Genomic DNA, 18,226 nt, shown 5'->3' with positions numbered 1-18,226 from the left:
GTAGCATAAGTGAGAAAGAGATTCAGTGAAGATACAAGTCACACAGGCACTCATCTAAAAGGCTACATGAATACGTTAAATAAAGCAATCTGGTGAACAACTCAAGGTCCAACGCACCTTATAGGAATCTGAAAGGGATTTGTGCCCAATGAACCAGGTAACTGCAGTCAGTGGTTAATTTGTAAAAAGATAAATGCTGAGGCTCTCATCAGGAGGCAGCATGCAGCATCCAATTTCTCCTGTTAGCATTGCCTAAAACAGAACCAAATGCTAACCAAGAAAGTGAGGAGAGGATGTGGTGTAATTGGCCAGAGCTGCCAATTTCGGAGAAGAGAAACCAGGTTTGAGTCTCGCTGTTGACTCTACATTTTAACCTCTGATTCTGGGCAAATCACTTAATCTCCCCATAAATGAATGTGTCCTTAACTGTTGCTTATGAAAAGCGCCGGAGTTGGGGATTACGTGCCGGTGCTCACTTGAAACCACCGGACCAAATTAAGCACTGACTGCAGAATCAGATGGTGGTAGCAGGTGAAGCAGGGGAAACGGCCACTACAACGCGGCAGTTTCCACGAAAACCTTTACCACGCATGCATTACAACGCATGCGTGGTAACAACGAGAGGCTTTACCACGCATACCTTTACTACAAAATACGTAGTAAAGGTATGTGTGGTAAATGAAATTTAAAAAAAGGGGGTTTGGGGATCTCCCCCCAAAAACTAAAAAAGCATGGGATTAAAAAAGCGGGGTTGGGGGGCTCCCCCCCCCAAAAAGAACTAACCTGAAGTGCCGAAGAACAAGCAATCAGCGTCGTTAAAGAGGAAAATGAATTAAACTTCTGCTTCCTCTTTACGACGTACGGCCGACATAACCAAGAAGATGGAGAGGAGACGAGTTAAAAAGGTAACGGGAAATGTAATTTAAAAAAAGAAATAAGGGGGGCGTGGCTAGCAGCCGACGATGGCGGCAGCTTAGAAGGCGAGCTCCGAGGTTGACGCGGCCTCCTCGCAAATCCGACTAATTATCCGATAATTAAACACTACCCTGCGGGTAGGCACTGAAGCCCAGGACCGGGAGGCACAACCGGCAGCAACCAAAACGAAAATCCGTCCGAGGGAAGCGGAGTTTGCCACGCAACTCGTTCAGGCCACAGAGCGAAACTGAAGCCGGGAGGCTGATTGCCTCCGGGACCCGACAGGAAAAGCTGCGGGCTGGGCGCCGAGGAACCGGAAGCTACCGCTGGTGGTGCAGCTCTGAGGGCGAGAGGTGTGCGCAGATCGTTGAAGACGTCGGACTCCAGGTACCTGTGACCCGACCCGTCCGTCGTCTGCTGCTACCAGATCTAAGCCAGAGAGCGCCCCGGACCGCGCCCCAGAGACAGACGGACCAGCCGCGTCCAAGTACGGACCCGCCATCTTGGATCCGGGCCCGCCGGCGGATCGGAACAGAAGACGGCGAAAGCGCTGCCTGCATCGGTGAGGTGTCCGGATTGTAGCGTGGGGGCCGCGGGAGTCCTTGCTCGGACCTCGGGACGCCTGGCGAGAGGGTTCGCCGAGACACCACTCTGACCCATTCGCCACTACAGATAGAGGAGGTCCCGGCGGGGGCGCAGTTGTTCAAGGCCCCGTACCCCGCGCCTTGCGTTGTACGCTGCCGCGAGGGTGCGGTGCCATTGCCCCCCTTTGGCTCACCCGACTGGGGAGCGGGCAGTGTCACTGGAGTGGTCGCCACAGAGTGTGACATCAGAGAGACATTGGCAGCAGCGGACGTTGGGCGCGCTCCTGCGGCGGCCGGGGTGATCCCGACTGGGGCCAAATTACTGTCGAGAGCTCCGCCGACCATCAGAGACGTGATAGAGACTCGGTGAGGGCAACGTCTGAGATCGAGTGTGACCCAAGACCCCTGGCCGCGAACAACCTGATCCGACTCGCCGACGGAGGGGTACCTCCCTGGCGGGCCATAAGACGTACCGGCCCGAACCGCACGACCCTCCAACAATGTGGCCTGCAGGGCAGAGAGAGCGACGGTGACGTTGGAGGGTCCAACCATCGGCTGGGTCCACACGCATCGATACCCTTTGGAACACTGTGAGCCGTCGCCGGGAGTACCTACGGTTGGCCTTGGCTCCCTACGCACATTGTTCTTGGCGCCTACTCCTCAGCGGTTCGCCGCCACAACGACGGCCGGAATGGCGGGTAAGGGACCGAAGGGTGGAAACACGCAGTCAAGACTCGAAAAATATGCCTTTGATAAAACGTCATCCTCCCCGACGGAAGCGAAACTGCAGGCGAACAAACCGGCCGACACGGCGGGAGGGAAGAAAGCGACGCTGGAGGATGTGATGCGGGCTCTGACACAGGTCCAAGTGACAGTGCGGTCGATATCAACAGAAATTACACTAATAAGGGCAGACTTCCACAAAATGTCCGAAAAAGTGAACTCGATGGAGGTGGTTACAAAGTCGCTAGTGGAAGACGTCTCAGAACTGCAAATCAATATGGAGCGGATCTCGAAAGAAAATAGAGAACTGCGTGACAAGCTGGACGAGCAAGAGGGACGCTCAAGACGGAACAACATCCGCATACTAGGGGTTCCTGAATCGGAAGACACTAGAGCTATGGACCTATATGTGGAGGGCCTGATCCAACAAGAACTTAAACCCAAGGGTCTTTCAGCATTTTTTTCGGTGGAAAGAGCTCACCGAGTCCCTGGGGGTCGCCCGAAAACAGGAGCATCCCCAAGACCGATCATTGCTCGACTCTTTAATTTCAGAGACAGGGATGCGATCTTACAGGCGGCGAGAAACTCACCCCCAATCAAAGTCCAAAACTCCACATTGGCGTTCTTTCCTGACTACACGGCTGAGGTCGCACGCAGGAGGAGAACATTCTTTGAGGTTAAAAAGGAACTCCGAGCGAGAGAAATCCCCTATGCAATGCTCTTCCCGGCTAAACTGAGAATAGTGGCGGACAATAAAACCTGGTTCTTTGATACCCCGGAGGCGGCACACGACTGGCTGGAGGGATGGAGAACGACGGGCCTGCCTCGCCGCTCCAATAGACCAAACAGACAACGCAATAATGGTGCGCGGCCGAGCTCCCAAGTATCCGGTGAAGACGCGGGACAACATCCCCCCCTGAGCGAGGTTCCAGAACGCGAAGACAATGAAGAACAATGACTTCCCGTATTTGTAATGTTAGACCGAAGACAATTCTGACCGGGCGGGCCTCCAAGGACACTGGGCAGAGGTCCTCCGAGGACGTGATGAGGGGCCGCTGACTCCGGAGAGTCCTTCACCCCAGCGAGCAAGTACTGTGTTTTGGGTTTGGGTTAGGCACTCTGCTACATTGGGGGGGCGGGCAGTTCCAAGTCCGCTTAGCAGGGGGGCAGGTAGGGGGGGAGTTGAGGGTTGGGAGGTTTTGCATTTTACGGGTAGTTTTATAGGGCTAGATTGGTTGGGCGGGTACACACATGCAGCATGGCGAGCTCCGGGCAACTTACTAGATCATGTTCACTGTGGCACATAGTCACCCTTTGCCGTACACAATATGGCACATAACACACGGACTGACTTAGGGGGGGCAGACCGTGGGATGGGACCAGCGCCACCTTTACATCTCTTGTCTTGGAATGTGAGGGGCCTAGGGGATAAGGTCAAAAGAGGCTTAGTCTTACAACACATAAGGAGATTCAACCCGGCCCTGGTCCTGCTGCAAGAAACACACTTGACAGGTTCGGCAGTACATGCACTAGACAGGAAAGGCTACCGTATGATTCCCCACTCGGAATCCACTAGGGGGTCCCGTGGTACAGGGATACTGATGCACCGGTCCTCCAGGTACATACTACAATCCACGAAGATAGACACGCAGGGGCGATTTGCGGCGGCGCTTGGACAGTGGGAAGGGAGACCGCTAAATGTGGTCTCGGTATATATTCCGCCGGCTTTGCATGCGGCTGCACTCCCAGAACTGGGGACATTTTTGCTAGGGCTCCCAGAAGGAGATCTCATAGTGGGAGGAGATTTCAACGCAACGGTACTCACTACCTTAGATAGATTCCCGATACGAACTCAGGCTCCCGGACCGTCCCGACTGACTGACTTCCTAGAAGCACAGGGTTTGATAGACCTTTGGAGAAGTTTCCATCCGACAGCCCAACAATACACTTACCATTCAGCAGTCCATGATAGCCTCTCCAGGATCGACTATTTTCTGGCGTTGGGCCACGGACTCCTCACTATAGACGAGGTGCGGATTGGGCCGAGAGGAATCTCGGACCATTCCCCATTGACGCTGACTCTCTCCAACCCGGAACGGGCCCAAAAGAGCATTTACCCGATCTACCCAGGGTATCTTAAAGTGCCCCAGGTGACCAAAGCACTTAAAAGTGCAACCAGATGCTACCTCGCGGAGAACGAGGGTTCGGTGTCATCCCCTTCAGTCCTCTGGGAGGCCTATAAAACGGTTCTCAGGGGACAAGCCATTTCCACTATAACAAGGCATAAGCGCACCCAGAAACAAGAACTACTGAACGTAGAGGACGAACTCGCTAAAGCCAATGAAGAGCACATGGCTGACCCGACCGGGGATACGTTGCATGCGCTCCAGTTGTGTCAGCAACGTCATACCGATCTTCTACGCCGCAGAGTGGGAGTCAATTTGGCGGCAACGGCGAATAGGGTATACGAGATCGGGGATAAGGCCAGCAAGCTTCTAGCGTGGCTGGAGAAGAAACGGGTAGGGCAAAGGTCGATCCTGCGACTAAAGGATTCGCAGGGGTAGTGCACACTCGCCCTGCTCGGATAGTCGACCTACTGGCTCATCATTATCAAACAGTGTATACCCCTGAAATAGAAGTTACACAGGAAATGGCGGAGGCAGCTCTTATAGGAGTGCCCACCCCCACACTGTCGCTAGACAGGGTGGAAGAACTTGAAGCGGACTTGACGACTGAGGAGTTACAGTCGGCTATCGCAGCGTTACACCCAGGAAAGGCCCTAGGCCCCAATGGAATACCGATTGAGTGGTACAAAATCATGTCGGAGACGCTGGCTGCACCCCTGCTTAATATGTTCGTGGAATGCCTGGAAAGGGGACAGCTACCACCTGACCAGCGCATGGCGACTATTGTGGCGATCCCGAAACATGGTAAACCACCTGAGGATTGCGGATCCTACCGGCCGATTTCCCTCCTCAATGCTGAGAGTAAAATCTTAGCGAAACTACTAGCCAATAGATTATTGCCCCACCTTGCCCATCTAATTCACCCAGACCAGTCGGGGTTCATGCCTCATAGAAGTACGGCGATGAATCTCAGACGTCTGCATGGAGTGATGGCAAGAGCCCCGTTGTTGAGGGAACCCGCAGCAATCCTCTCGTTGGACGCTAAAATGGCGTTTGACCTGGTGGAATGGCGGTACCTCTTTGCGGTCCTACGGCATATGGGATTTGGCCCGAAGTTTGTCGCATGGATTAGGCTATTATACAACACTCCTGTGGCGCGAGTAACAGCAAATGGCCACATCTCGAGAGATATTTTGTTAGCGAGGGGCACGAGACAAGGCTGTCCGCTCTCGCCACTATTGTTCGCTTTAGTGCTGGAGCCGTTAGCCACGGTCATTAGAACCACCAGGCTACTGCGAGGAATAGCCTGGGAGGGTGATTGGGAGGACAAAGTGTCGTTATACGCTGACGATATGTTAATATACCTAACTAACGCGGCGGAGGGGATTCCTGTGTTGTTGGCACTGTGTGAGCGACACGGTGTAGCTTCAGGCTATAAAATCAATTGGACGAAATCGGTGCTCTACATGCTGCATGGGAACCCGCCGCACTTGAGTGAGGATTGTCCTCTGCTTCTAGAGGCCATCTCCTTCAGATATTTGGGAATCCAAATCACGCGAGAACACGGGACCTTTCAGGACATGAACCTGAAACCGCTGCTCGACAGACTGAAAGCGGATGTCAGGCACTGGAAGACCCTTCCGCTGACATTGTTGGGAAGGGCGGCGCTTTTCAAGATGATGGTGCTGCCCCGTTTCCTCTACGTCTTGGAAAATACACCCGACATGGTCCCACCTTCCTTTTTTAGACAGATATCAGGACAGTTGTCAGGCCTCTTGTGGGGGAACCGGCCGGCTAGGGTCGCACAGGCGAAGTTGGTTAGAGATTGGTACAGTGGAGGAATTGCGCTCCCGAACTTAGAATTATACTATTGGGCGGCTCACCTCAAGGTGATTAACCAATGGATACATGCTCCTCAGAACGACCCGGCATATCTAGCGGACCGGTGTCAGCTGGGCACCACTACCCTTTTGGCCCCGCTATACAGTAAAGGACTAACAGCGAAATTGGTTGGCCCGACTAAACACACTGTAACACTATGGCACAAGGCTCAAAGACGACCCCCCAAGCAATCTAGTTGTGTGGGTGATACTTGTATGAACAAGGTGGGTCTTGGGGGGGGGAGAGGGTGAGCCTCTTCTAGCTCCTAAGGGCCGTCGAGTAATACACCTGCTATCTTGGAATGTAGCAGGGCTAAAAAGGAAGATGGATATTCCAGAATGGCATGCATTCATCGAGAAGTTCGATGTCTGTCTGTTCCAGGAAACCTGGTCTCTGCTACCAATAGATAAATCGGGTTATACTACCTTTTTTTCCCCAGCAGCAAGTAGAGGGAAGGGCAGACCAGCAGGAGGTCTTATTATCTGGATAAGAATTGATCTGGACTGGGACTTGGCTATCCACGACCCTGAGTGTAGTGATATACTGCACCTTTCATCTAGGGGCCATATTGAGGGGAATAGGCTTGATCTATTTAATGTGTATGCTAGAGGTGCTCCGGGGGATAACACCTCTGCAACCATAATGAGTTTAGATTCTGCTTTAGCTAACTGCCCCCCTGCAGCTAAAATTATTGTGGGTGGGGATTTCAATTGTACGTTCGAACCCCTCCTTGGAGATGATCCCCTAGGCACTGAGGAAGAAGACTGCAAATGGTCTATCCCACTTTTGTTAGTACCACCCATTCGAAAATGGTCCGCAAGGGTAATCCAAATGAATGCCCTCACCAGGGAACACAAACTAAGAGCTCTTAATGGCAGGACCTTGTCTGACAAGACAGGTGCAATGACTTTTAATAGGCTTATGGGCCCGTCCAGAATAGATTACATCTTAATGGACGTTAGTATGTGGTCTGACCTTATCGATATGGAGGTGGTACCTACTCTGGATACTGACCATAATCCTCTATGCAGTAAGTTTAAATGGGGGAAATGTAAAGAGAGGGGGGCGAGTGCGCTAATGAAAATAACTAAGGAGATTATCCCTTATAATAATAATCGAAGATTGAAATGGGATAAGGCTCATTTAAATGCAGACCAATTAGGGATCATTAAATCCTCCGTTGAAGATCTGTATCGAGACTTGGAGGTAAGGGAACGGGAGGCTGGTAGTGCCCCGAACCCTACCTTCAGCCTTGATTCTGTTTATAAAGCCACGATAGACCAAGTGAGTTATCATTTTATTTCCAAAGGGAAAAGTTGTAGACCGAACAACACACCGCCCATCTCTAGCAACCCGTGGTATTCGGCCCAATGCAAGGGGAAAAGGAAAAATTTGACAGTTGCCCTACTCTCAAAGAATCCAGTACTAGTTAGAGCGGCTAGGAAGGATTATTTGAGAGTAATAGCACTGGCCAAACGTGATTGGGAGGAAGAGCACTGGAAGGATATAACAGACGCTGTGAGCAAGAGGGATATGATGTTATTTTGGGACCTAATTAACAGAGCTAGACAGGGAAAATCCCAGCCTCTAGCTGCCCATATAACTAGCCAACAATGGTTTAATCACTTCTCAGCTCTATATGGTGGCAGTGAAGATACAACCTGTCCCATGTTAGTTAGCGGTGGGGGAGGGGAACCCCTCGGGGAGAGTGAGTGTCCATTTACGGCCTCTGAAGTAGCAGTGGGTATTAGACACTTGACCCCAAAGAAGGCGGCCGGCCCGGATGGGATCCCAGGGGACCTCTTGATTGCAGAGCCCTTGGCCTGGGCCAACCTTATTGCTACTATAATGAATTTGATAGTAAGGGGCCACCCCGTGCCAGACTCTTGGAAGGGCGCTGAGGTGGTCACTGTGTACAAGAAGGGGGCAAGAGATGACCCTGCCAACTACAGACCCATCAGTCTGATAGATATAATCCAGAAAGTGGTTGGCAGGGTCATCATCTCAAGGGTAGGCGATTGGATGGAGGAGGAAAGTATTCTCTCTCATCTCCAGGCCGGATTTCGCCGGAAGGTGGGCACGATGGACCAGGTCTTTCGCTTTTTTGGCATCTATTGGAAGACAGTTACCATCAAAAAGGGCAGCCTTTATATGGCCTTCATAGATCTCAAGACGGCTTTTGACCTGGTCCCTCGTGCTAAACTGTGGGAGATCCTGGAAAGTATGGGCTTCCCCGGTACACTCTTGAGTTTAATTGTAAGGCTCCATGAGGGGACTTATGCAAGGATCAGATGGGGTGCCCAGGGTCAGCTGACAGATAGGGTACCCGTGAGGAGTGGAGTCCGCCAGGGATGTGTCATGGCTCCGACCCTCTTCTCCTTGTTTATGAGTGGAGTGGTGGACCACCTAAGAGGAGAAGAGACGGATGCTCCATCCCTGGCGGGGGAAAAGATCCAGACCCTACTCTTCGCCGATGACACCTTACTGATAGCCAAATCCCCGATAGGCCTGCAAAAACTCTTGCACCGATTTAGTTCATTTTGTATAGATAGAGGCCTAACCATCAATACCATGAAAACCAAATTGATGGCCTTTTCGCCCTCCCAAAAATTTAAAAACAACTTTCTGCTTAATGGGGCCCCCTTGGAGTTGGTTGACGCATTCGACTATTTAGGAGTCCGGATAAATAGCCGAATGAATTGGAAGGATCACCTGGCTAAAATGTTACTGGGCCACAAAAGAGTATCTGGGGTGACCCTCCGGGAGTATCGGGAATCAATTAGCAAACCAGTGACACCGGTTATGGCCATTTATGAGGGTCAGATACTCCCGGCTGCATTATATGGCTCCGAATTATGGGGGTTCGAAAATGTTACTGAGTTAATCTTAGCAGAAAATAAGTTTTTGAGAGATGTTGTGGCCCTCCCTGTTTCCACCCTGCTGATTCCCCTGCGGCTAGATCTTGGTAGACGAGCCCTAAAGGACCTAGTGAGGCTGCGCCCACTGCTCTTCTGGGTTCGTTTAAGAAGGACCAAGGAGCTGGCCAAATATGCTGAAGGGTTGGATGACCTAATCTCGCTTGATATCGGCAACAAAATTGGATGGCTGAATAACGTGAGGCACTTAGTCTTACAATTGGGTCTGAGAGATGTATGGGAGACTCAAACTCCCCCGCCCAAATTAGTGATCAAGAAGCTATATTGGGATTGGGTGCAGGCCAAGGCAACACGCAGCATGGCTGGGGGTTCACTCACGGAGCGTTTTCTTGAGTTCAAGTGGGCTAGAAAACTGGAACCCTTTTTTGATATTATAACCAAGCCGCTAGATAGAGCCCTATATTTAAAACTAAGGTACGGGACCCTCCCGGTGCATGAATTCACCACAAGGTGGTCTAACTATGGTGGCCCATCGCAATCATGCCCGGGTTGTGCGGCTCCTAAGGAGTCTGTGGCCCACGTATTTTTTGCCTGCCCCGCTTATAAAGTGGCACGGAACATCTGGCTGAAACCAGTCTGCAGGGGCTTGAGGCTGAGGTGCCACAGATCGGCTTTACGAGTACTTTCTTCGGACTCATCATCTACCACCCTGATCTGCGGGGTGGCAAAATTTTTGAGCAGTGCCTGGCTTATATGTTCAAGAATTCTGAAAATGAACTCTAGGCTACCAATTGATCAGATTGGAGATAACTGAGGCCATTTATCTAAAGAAATTGCTGAGAATCCTTGCTTGTGGCCTAATCAATTGTATTGTCTTGTGCAGTGTTTATATTTTAACCATGGTTTTACTCTTGATGATAGTCATTATTCCTTTAACTTGATGAAATGTATCTTTTAAAAGTGTATAATGTAATCTTTTATGGTGAGCAATTTTACCGAATAAAGATATTCACACACTACACTGGGAGGGTGTGATCACACGGCTTACACCCCTGTGGGACTCCAAAGCCCTTGGGAATCTACGTGACAGCAAGGGCTTTACCCAATGGGATAACATCGGGATCTCCACGGTGGGTGACATGTGGACGAGAGATGGGGTAATTCCGTTCGAGACCCTGAGAGAGCAGTATGAGCTGGGCGTTACTGAAACATTCCGGTACATACAGATACGACACGCATTAATAGCTGCAATCTCACCGGGAACAAAGGTCCCAGAATCAGCTCCTTTAGAAGACAGACTCCTTACAGACTACATGGAGGCTGGCGCCACCTCCCTCACGTACCGCAAGCTGGTAAACAACCTGCCTGACCCATTACAGACACTGAAACGCAAATGGGAGGATGAGCTCGGGGAATTGGACGAGGCCAATTGGAATGCTGCACTGGCATCGCCTAGAGAAGCCGGAATCTCGGCGAGATTCCGACTAGTACAATTTAAAATACTGCACCGGGTATATTACACACGCACCACCCTACATAAAATTCAGAGGGCGAACCACCCTTACTGTTTGAGAGGTTGCGGGGAAGAAGGCACACTGTTTCATACCCTGTGGTCCTGTCCCAACATGGTAGAATACTGGAGGCGAGTGATGCGCACTGTCGCCCAAACCCTGCAGCTCCCCATTACCCCTGACCCTAGAATTTGTCTGCTGAATGTCTGGGGCCCGAACAACCTGACCCCACAGGGGCGACAATGGGTAATTATTGGAATGATGTTAGCGAAGCGGGACATAGCGCAGAAATGGGGGGCTCCGGAAGCACCGACCTTGGCGCAATGGTGCAGAAATATGGACATGCTCATGGTGATGGAACGTGCGGTGTATCAACAAAGAACCAACCCACGTAAATGGAACAAAATATGGCTACCCTGGAACACATATAGAGGGGATATTTGTGATCCGCTACCCGAGGAGGAGGCTGTAGATAGCTCAGATGAGGAGGAAGAATTAGAGTAGGTGTGGGAGGCGGGAGGGGGCTGCACAATTAGTAGAAGGGTCCGGCGATTTCAGTGCACACATGATGTGAACGGAACTTATACATCCTGTGAGATACTAGGCCTTACTCGGTATGCTGCTACAATGGGATATAGTAATTCATGTTTTTAGTACTACTAAGTTTCCAATCTATGACCCTAAAGTTGAATGTTCTGTAATAAAAGGACTTGTTGCAATAATGGTCGGTTGTGGCTGAATGTTGACGCGGCACCGACAATGATATGCTGATACACAATAATTCATCTTGATGCAACAATAAAAACAAATTTAAAAATAAATAAATAAATAAATAAGGGTTAAGGGCAGGGGTATTTATAAGGAGTAGAGGCTGGGGACGTGTAAGTGGAGAGGTGTAACCTATAACAAGAATATGCCCTCACCATGCATAAATTAACAACGAAAAACGTTGTTAATCTATGCGTGGTAAAGGAATATTAGTGGTAAAGGTTATGCTTAGAAAACGAATTCCGTTGTAACGCATGCGTGGTAAAGGCATGCGTTGCAACGGAATTTGTTGTAACGACATATAACCGTGAAGCAGCAGGTTTTAATAGGAGTCCTTCTTTGGTGGAGTTCTGCATGAATATGATTACCCACAAAGAAGCAGCCACATTACAGTTTCAGCTGCCCTAAAAATTCCCCTTTTGGCCACTTTCCTCATACACGCCACCGGCATAAGAAACACAGGTCTCATTGAAAAGTGTTGACAGACGGAACAATAACGAGTAAAGCACAGCTATGCTTCAGACATCATACTTGAAAGCAGACCCATTTTACTAGAGATGGTAAATGGAAAATACTGCCAGAGGAAAAACAGCACTCCAAGGAAGGGGAAATGGTGCCCAGCAGCAAAAATGCTGGTTGTAAAAACAGAGCAGTCCCTGCAGTTAAAAAACAGAAGATAATGTGATCTGCTGGGTTTACAGAACACCAGAACCATCAACATTACTGCCCGGAAATCTCAGAGGAGGGTTAGGTTCCCTCTGGTAGTATTTCTCCAGGATTATGAACCAGGCGTCCTTTACAAAGTGTCTGACGTTTATTAGATTCCTGAAGAACTAAGGTTTAAGTGCCATAAGGACTGCATGTTGCTTCATATTGGACACTGAACTGATTGATGGTCTTGCAGCATATGTCAAGCTAAAATAAACACAAAAGCAACATTTATGTTTTCAACCCTAAAACACCTGTGAGGCTTATTCATTTCTTGCTGTTCAAAGAAAGTGGTTGGCAAACATATCAAACTATCATTTTAACTACTGTTGTTCACTGTAGGGTAATTTCTACCTACTTCGGGTCCTCTGTCTCCTTTGTGTCCTTGTTCACCTCGGTGACCCGGATCTCCCTTCGAAGGAAAATAAACATATTTAAAATACAAAAGCTAAATGATGCACCTGCATTTCTGTTAAGCGAGGAACACAAAAGTCCGGTATTAACCAAAGTGAGTGTAAGTGAAAATGGAAGTAATATTTCTTTGTACAATTATTTCCCATTTAACTGTGAAATTCTATATACCTGGCTCTCAACTATGTAAAAATGTGAGCAGCCTTTTTAAGAGGGCTTCCCTATACAAAGTCCATTTATGTCAAAAGAAGTGCTGAACTGATCAAACGTACCGGAGGTCCTTGCTGTCCTATAGCTCCTCTTGGTCCCAGGATGCCAATGTGACCCTAGAGAGAAATGAGGAATTAGTGCATTCAAAATGACGTTTGAATGTGTTACCAGTTCTTTCGGTTGAAATTATTTCACAAAATGCCTGTGTGTATTTTTGTAATAATCATAAAACCCTACAGTAGTCAATAAAAAACGTTGCTTCACTCCTGAAGATCAATTGTGAACAACCTGTATCAAGGCTAATGCATGAGACTCTAGTATGGTGAGCGGGTGTCCTTCATTGAATGACATACCTCACAGTATGCTCAGTGTTAGGAAGGGAGTCAGGCAGCACTGTTCTTATGTCTGCTCAGTATCTCTTATTCGCCGGCATGATCGCGACACTCACCTGATGTCTCGACTTCATCAAGAACATGAAGGACAACTTCACGATGATCACAGGAGTCTTATTTGATGCAGTAACCTGACCAAATACATGTTTACCTGCTGCAGAGGGGAGTGAGATAATAATCAGTGGCTCCATTAGGGACCACAATTGTGTGGAATATTTGTTTTTGAGTTTAGTACTTTAGCCATTATGGAATCATCCATCAAGTCCCAGGGCTGGAATAGATCAACAAGCAGTGCCCAAATGTGGGCTCTGGGACTCTAGCAATGAGGTACAGTGAATACATGTCTGAGGAGATAAGCCCAGCATGACTTTTTGCTCTAGAACCTGCATCCACACTGTAATATTCCCCAACCACACACAATAATGTCCATGCGCCTGCTCTGCTTATCTTCACAAGGGCAAGGTTACCCCACAGTGTTGCTGTAGAAGCCTTGTAGCTTACTGAAGCACATTTAGGAAGCCAAAGAGGAGCTGTTTTTTTTTGTTCAATACTAAGGGGGAGGTTTACTAAGATTTTACACCATGTTTGCGTTAAAACTTTTTTTTACAATTTGCTTTCCAATGAGTAACTTGTTTAGCACTGAAAATAATGATAAAGTAACACAAAGCAGCGCATAGAGCAGCTTTCCATTATATAGCGCCATGGGGTTGTACCATGGGTGGAGCATGGGCGTTCCCACCCAAGGTTTCTGACACTAAACCCAATTTACAAAATAAAGTAGACAGGGTTTAACGTGAGAAAACTGGAAAGGTGTCTCTGTGGCGCACGGCAGCTGATTTCAGCGCCGGCACTAGGGAAAAGAGATGAGAGTGCCATATTTCAGAAAATTTGGCGTACTCCTCCTCTCTCCTTTTTACTCAGTGTTAGCGGCTGCTGCACTGCGTGAAAAAGTAGTAAATCTTACCCTAAATATTCAAGACCACACTGTTCTATAGGTGTTTAAGGTAGTGTTTCAGAACCAGTAGTCGCAAAATGACACTGAATTGTAAACTGATGAATTCGAATTTTAAAAAAAGCAAGGGAGGGGTTATTATTTTGAGTTGACAATTAATAACACGGTATGATATTCAAGATTGCGGAGCCTTTATGAGCTACTTTCTCTGTGTAAAAAATATGTATGACAATCCATTGTTGTGAAAAAATATTACTATCTCTTCTGGCATAAACGATAGTTACCTCCCTGAATTTTAGCAAAAGCTTTCCCCAAGTATTGATATGTTACTTCAAGGTTAAAATTGTACTCTTAATTAGTCCTTTGCATGATTTGAAATTACGGTGCATGCAATAATTCTGATGCAGTAAAAGGTTACATGGGATAAGTTCTTGTCTTCACAATCAAACAATGGCATTTACTGTGACTTCTATTTTTAAGACGGTGAGGATGTATATATATGTCTCAAAAAGGATCATACGTGTGTAGTAGTGATAATCTATCATGAATGGAGAATTTAAGCAGTGTCGGGTAGCATTATACTTTTTAAAAACACTACCCGACCCTTTGGTTTGTTATTCAGTAGCGACATTACTATGGGCCTGCATGAGGAAGAGGAAGGGGATGGCGCGTAGATTACTGAGTTCGTTAAGTAATGACAATGTACCTAGTCTCACGATATGAAATGTTTCTTCTTTCTTACATTTTTTTACGCACGCTCGTCTTTATTCTAGAATTGTGATGAAATATTTGTAATTTTAGAGATACCTTGAAAAAAAATGTAAGATGCTGTATTTATATGTGCTTTTATGATTATTTTTAACATGATCGAATAGAGATGAAAAAATAAAATGAATGAAGACACCCAACTTTACAGAGCAAGGGGTACAGCATCTGAAAGGCCCAACATTTCTTTAAAGTTGAGTCCATGGTTCAATGCTTAGTGCTCTCAAATGGGAATAATTACACACCATTTTTGACACAAGAATGCACACCGGGTATGCTCCACACAATTTTAAGAAGGGTGTGTCACTTTGTCACACAGTCTCTGGTGTACATTAAGGGGTTCCATGAATGAAATGAATCCTCTTTGCTAAAGGAGTTAAACTTGACACATTATATTTGCCATTTTAGAACAGACATGATCTGGTTACATCTTCTAAACCCCGGTAGGTGGTAACATTCAATACTTTGACGGGCTTTCAGCTGGTCAATGTACCTGTTTGAATAACTACGTTAAGTGAATATGTGGTCATCTGATTGTAAAAGCTGGAATTCCCCCGTTGATAGCTAGGGTAAACTCGACTAATGTAATTAAATATTGAATTAACTCCTCTGGTTTATGTTAAGTCAATATTGTACTATAAAAGGGAGAGAACATTCATTGACGCGTCTAAATTTCTGTGATGGGAATAGAAACCCATCAACTTGCTTTCGACTTCCTGGAAATTTGCGATATTTCAACTACAAGAGCTTTTACAAATGGCTAGAAGCATGAACCCAAGGCATTTCATATGTGATGCTCCCAGGTGAGGTTTACTGATTTTGTCCAGATGTGGAATCTTTGCTGCATTTACCTACAGCCTCACTACACCTCAACAACAAGGCCCAATATGATGAAAGAGGACTGGGTTGACCTGCTTTTACATGCTCACTGGACACGGCCTTTCTGTTTGGACAATTCTCTTGGCTTTTGGGACATGGTTTAACTGAACTGAGGGAGAGGTGTGGCGCAGCGGCGGGAGTGGCTGACTCCAGAACACAGGGCTCACGGTTCGATCACGGACGCTGGCGGCAGCTCAGCTCAGCATCATGTGACTCTGGGCAACAGCTCACATAACCTCCCCGGCCCCCAGCGCCTTGAAAACCAATATTTGAGCTTTACAAATAGGAATTATAAGGTTGGCTGCCTTTGATAAGGCCAAATAGATCACTTTTTTTGTTGTTTGAAGGTGGCAGGCACAGGCACTCATTTTAGAGGACCATCACTTCTTTTTTTTCATCAGACTTTAAAGCACAGCAAGGGAGAAATAGGGAGAAAAGAAGAAAAAGACAGGAAGATAATGACAAAAGGAGCAAGCAGGGAATAAATAGATCTTGCAAAGTTGAGGATACAGAAGCGTACGGTGGAGGAAAAAAGAGACAAAGTAAAATCAATACTAGGCAGCCATGGTGTTCAGCAACTCTGGCATTCAGAAGAGCTCTTAGAAATATTTTGGACCCCCCCCCTCTTACTTGATGTACTTTTACAAACTAAGCACAGTTAGTCGAAATGATTGAAAATACGGACGGGCAGGGGGGTGTAGAAACAGTAACTCCTAAATTTTCGTCCCATATTTTTTTATCTGTAAAGTGACAAAAAAAGCTGGATTTCGTGCAAAGATTTGTATTTCTAAACGAAGAATAAAGACGCCGTTCTCAGAATAGTTAGCACGCACTGTGTGTGTGTGTGTGTTTTTTTTAAGGAATTCGAAGTATTGGGTAGTCTCAGACCAATTACCTGAGATTATTTTCAGCATAAATGCAGGAAATGGGTAGTCTGTTATTTGAGGGGGTCCTGGTAATACTTAGCGTTTTGTTCTGGGCGATCAGTGTAAGAAAAACCATATCCAATTGTTAAGTATACGGAAGAGTCTCTGGGGAAACTGTACACATAAGTAACTGGACATGTTTATGATATTAGTGCAAACTGCATAACACAACACACAAGCAGGGAGGGAGAGAGAGGGGGGGAAGCGGGGGAGGGGGGAGAGAGAGGGAGAGAGAGCGCTAGAAATCTTTTATAAGGGTTGCATCAGTGTAAATATGGGTGTGGTATAACATTTTTGTGCCAATCCTGTGATCTCAAGGTATGCGGCTTGATCAGTATTCGAAAGCCTATGCATGTGTTAACACAAGCACATAAAACACATTAAACCATTTGACTTTACAAGTGGTTGTTAGTATTCAACATCATAAAAGTAAGCATACACAAACAGTGTGCGTTGTCCACTATGAGAAACTCCTGTGATCTGTGAATTGTGCCCGTCATAGGAACTCACCCAGACTTAGCTCAGTTCACAGGATGCGCTACACAGGGGTCATAGGTTGCTTGAAAAACGAAACTTGTGCACCAGGGAAAACCAATGGACTGAAAGAACAAAACGTGTAAAATGAAACAAAGTCTGCCTCACTGACCTCGCATACCAGGGGGTTTCGCATTATGGAGCAATAGATCAGTGTTTTGAAGTGTAACGTTTAAGACATATAAATATGTACAGGCACCTTTCAATGTTTTCAGTGCTGCTGCTTAGGACTGCCAGTGCCAGGATCCTGTTCCCATCCAATGGGATGCCGTGAAGCTTGGATCAGCGCCCGCATGCTCTCATCATAGAGGTGCAATCAAGCAAGCATTAAAATAACCTCTGACTTTGGGAAGCATTCAAGAATGTCCCGCCGAAACTGAGGGACTCCCCTGCCAAGAAAAGTGTGGTTACTCTCCTCTTCTCTGGGGGCTCGAGTATCAGTCTTGTCCACCAGGGACCAAGAAGGAAGCAAAACACCCAGCCTGGTCACACCGCCTGGCTCGGCCGCGGGGAGGATGTGGTGACAAATATTCACGTGGGCGAGGATTTTGGTCTTTGGCCAGGCTGGTCAACCTTCCCCACCCCCACCTGTGCTCATTGTGCCCCCCCCCCCCCCCCCGAGCAGGGGAAGGGGAGGACACAAAGCACGAGCAGTTAGCCCCCTTTCCCCTAAGTGCAAGTTAGCCTATATTCAGGGCCATTGGAATTATGCAATTGTGCGGCTGCTGCGTTTTCCGCATAATTATTGATTTGCTGCATTTGCCACATAATCCATCATCTGCTGCATAAACTGCAGTTTTTAACCACAAAAAAAATAGTTCTAGCTAGAACAGTTCAAAGGTTCGAAAACATAGAAACACCTGTTGCCACACAGTGGAAGGCCCTTTGCAAAAGTAAACTGATCACTTTTCTACTGCGTATTGCTACATGGGGGGGGGTTAAGCTGGTACTATTGATGTGCAACCAATGCCCAGACACTATTAACAGTATAAAAAAGAAAAAAATTATGAAGTAATACTATCACAAAATGCTGCGTTATGCCGCATAATTTGCTTTTTCTTGCTA

General features: G+C 47.4%; 1 protein-coding gene across 1 annotated transcript in view; it reads right to left on the bottom strand.

Annotated features, from left to right (window-relative positions):
• Positions 1 to 18,226, bottom strand: part of COL24A1 (collagen type XXIV alpha 1 chain) — a 979,161-nt gene that overhangs the window by 125,978 nt on the left and 834,957 nt on the right. The window contains exons 44-45 of the mRNA XM_078645481.1: positions 12,776 to 12,829; positions 12,451 to 12,504 (exon numbers count right to left, since the gene is read on the bottom strand). Coding sequence (XP_078501607.1) covers positions 12,451 to 12,504; positions 12,776 to 12,829 — 108 coding nt within the window. The remainder of the gene's footprint in view (positions 1 to 12,450; positions 12,505 to 12,775; positions 12,830 to 18,226) is intronic.

Source organism: Lissotriton helveticus, chromosome 1_1, assembly GCF_964261635.1.
Source record: "Lissotriton helveticus chromosome 1_1, aLisHel1.1, whole genome shotgun sequence".
Classification (NCBI taxonomy): domain Eukaryota; kingdom Metazoa; phylum Chordata; class Amphibia; order Caudata; family Salamandridae; genus Lissotriton; species Lissotriton helveticus.
This window is presented reverse-complemented; position numbering and strand designations above follow the sequence as displayed.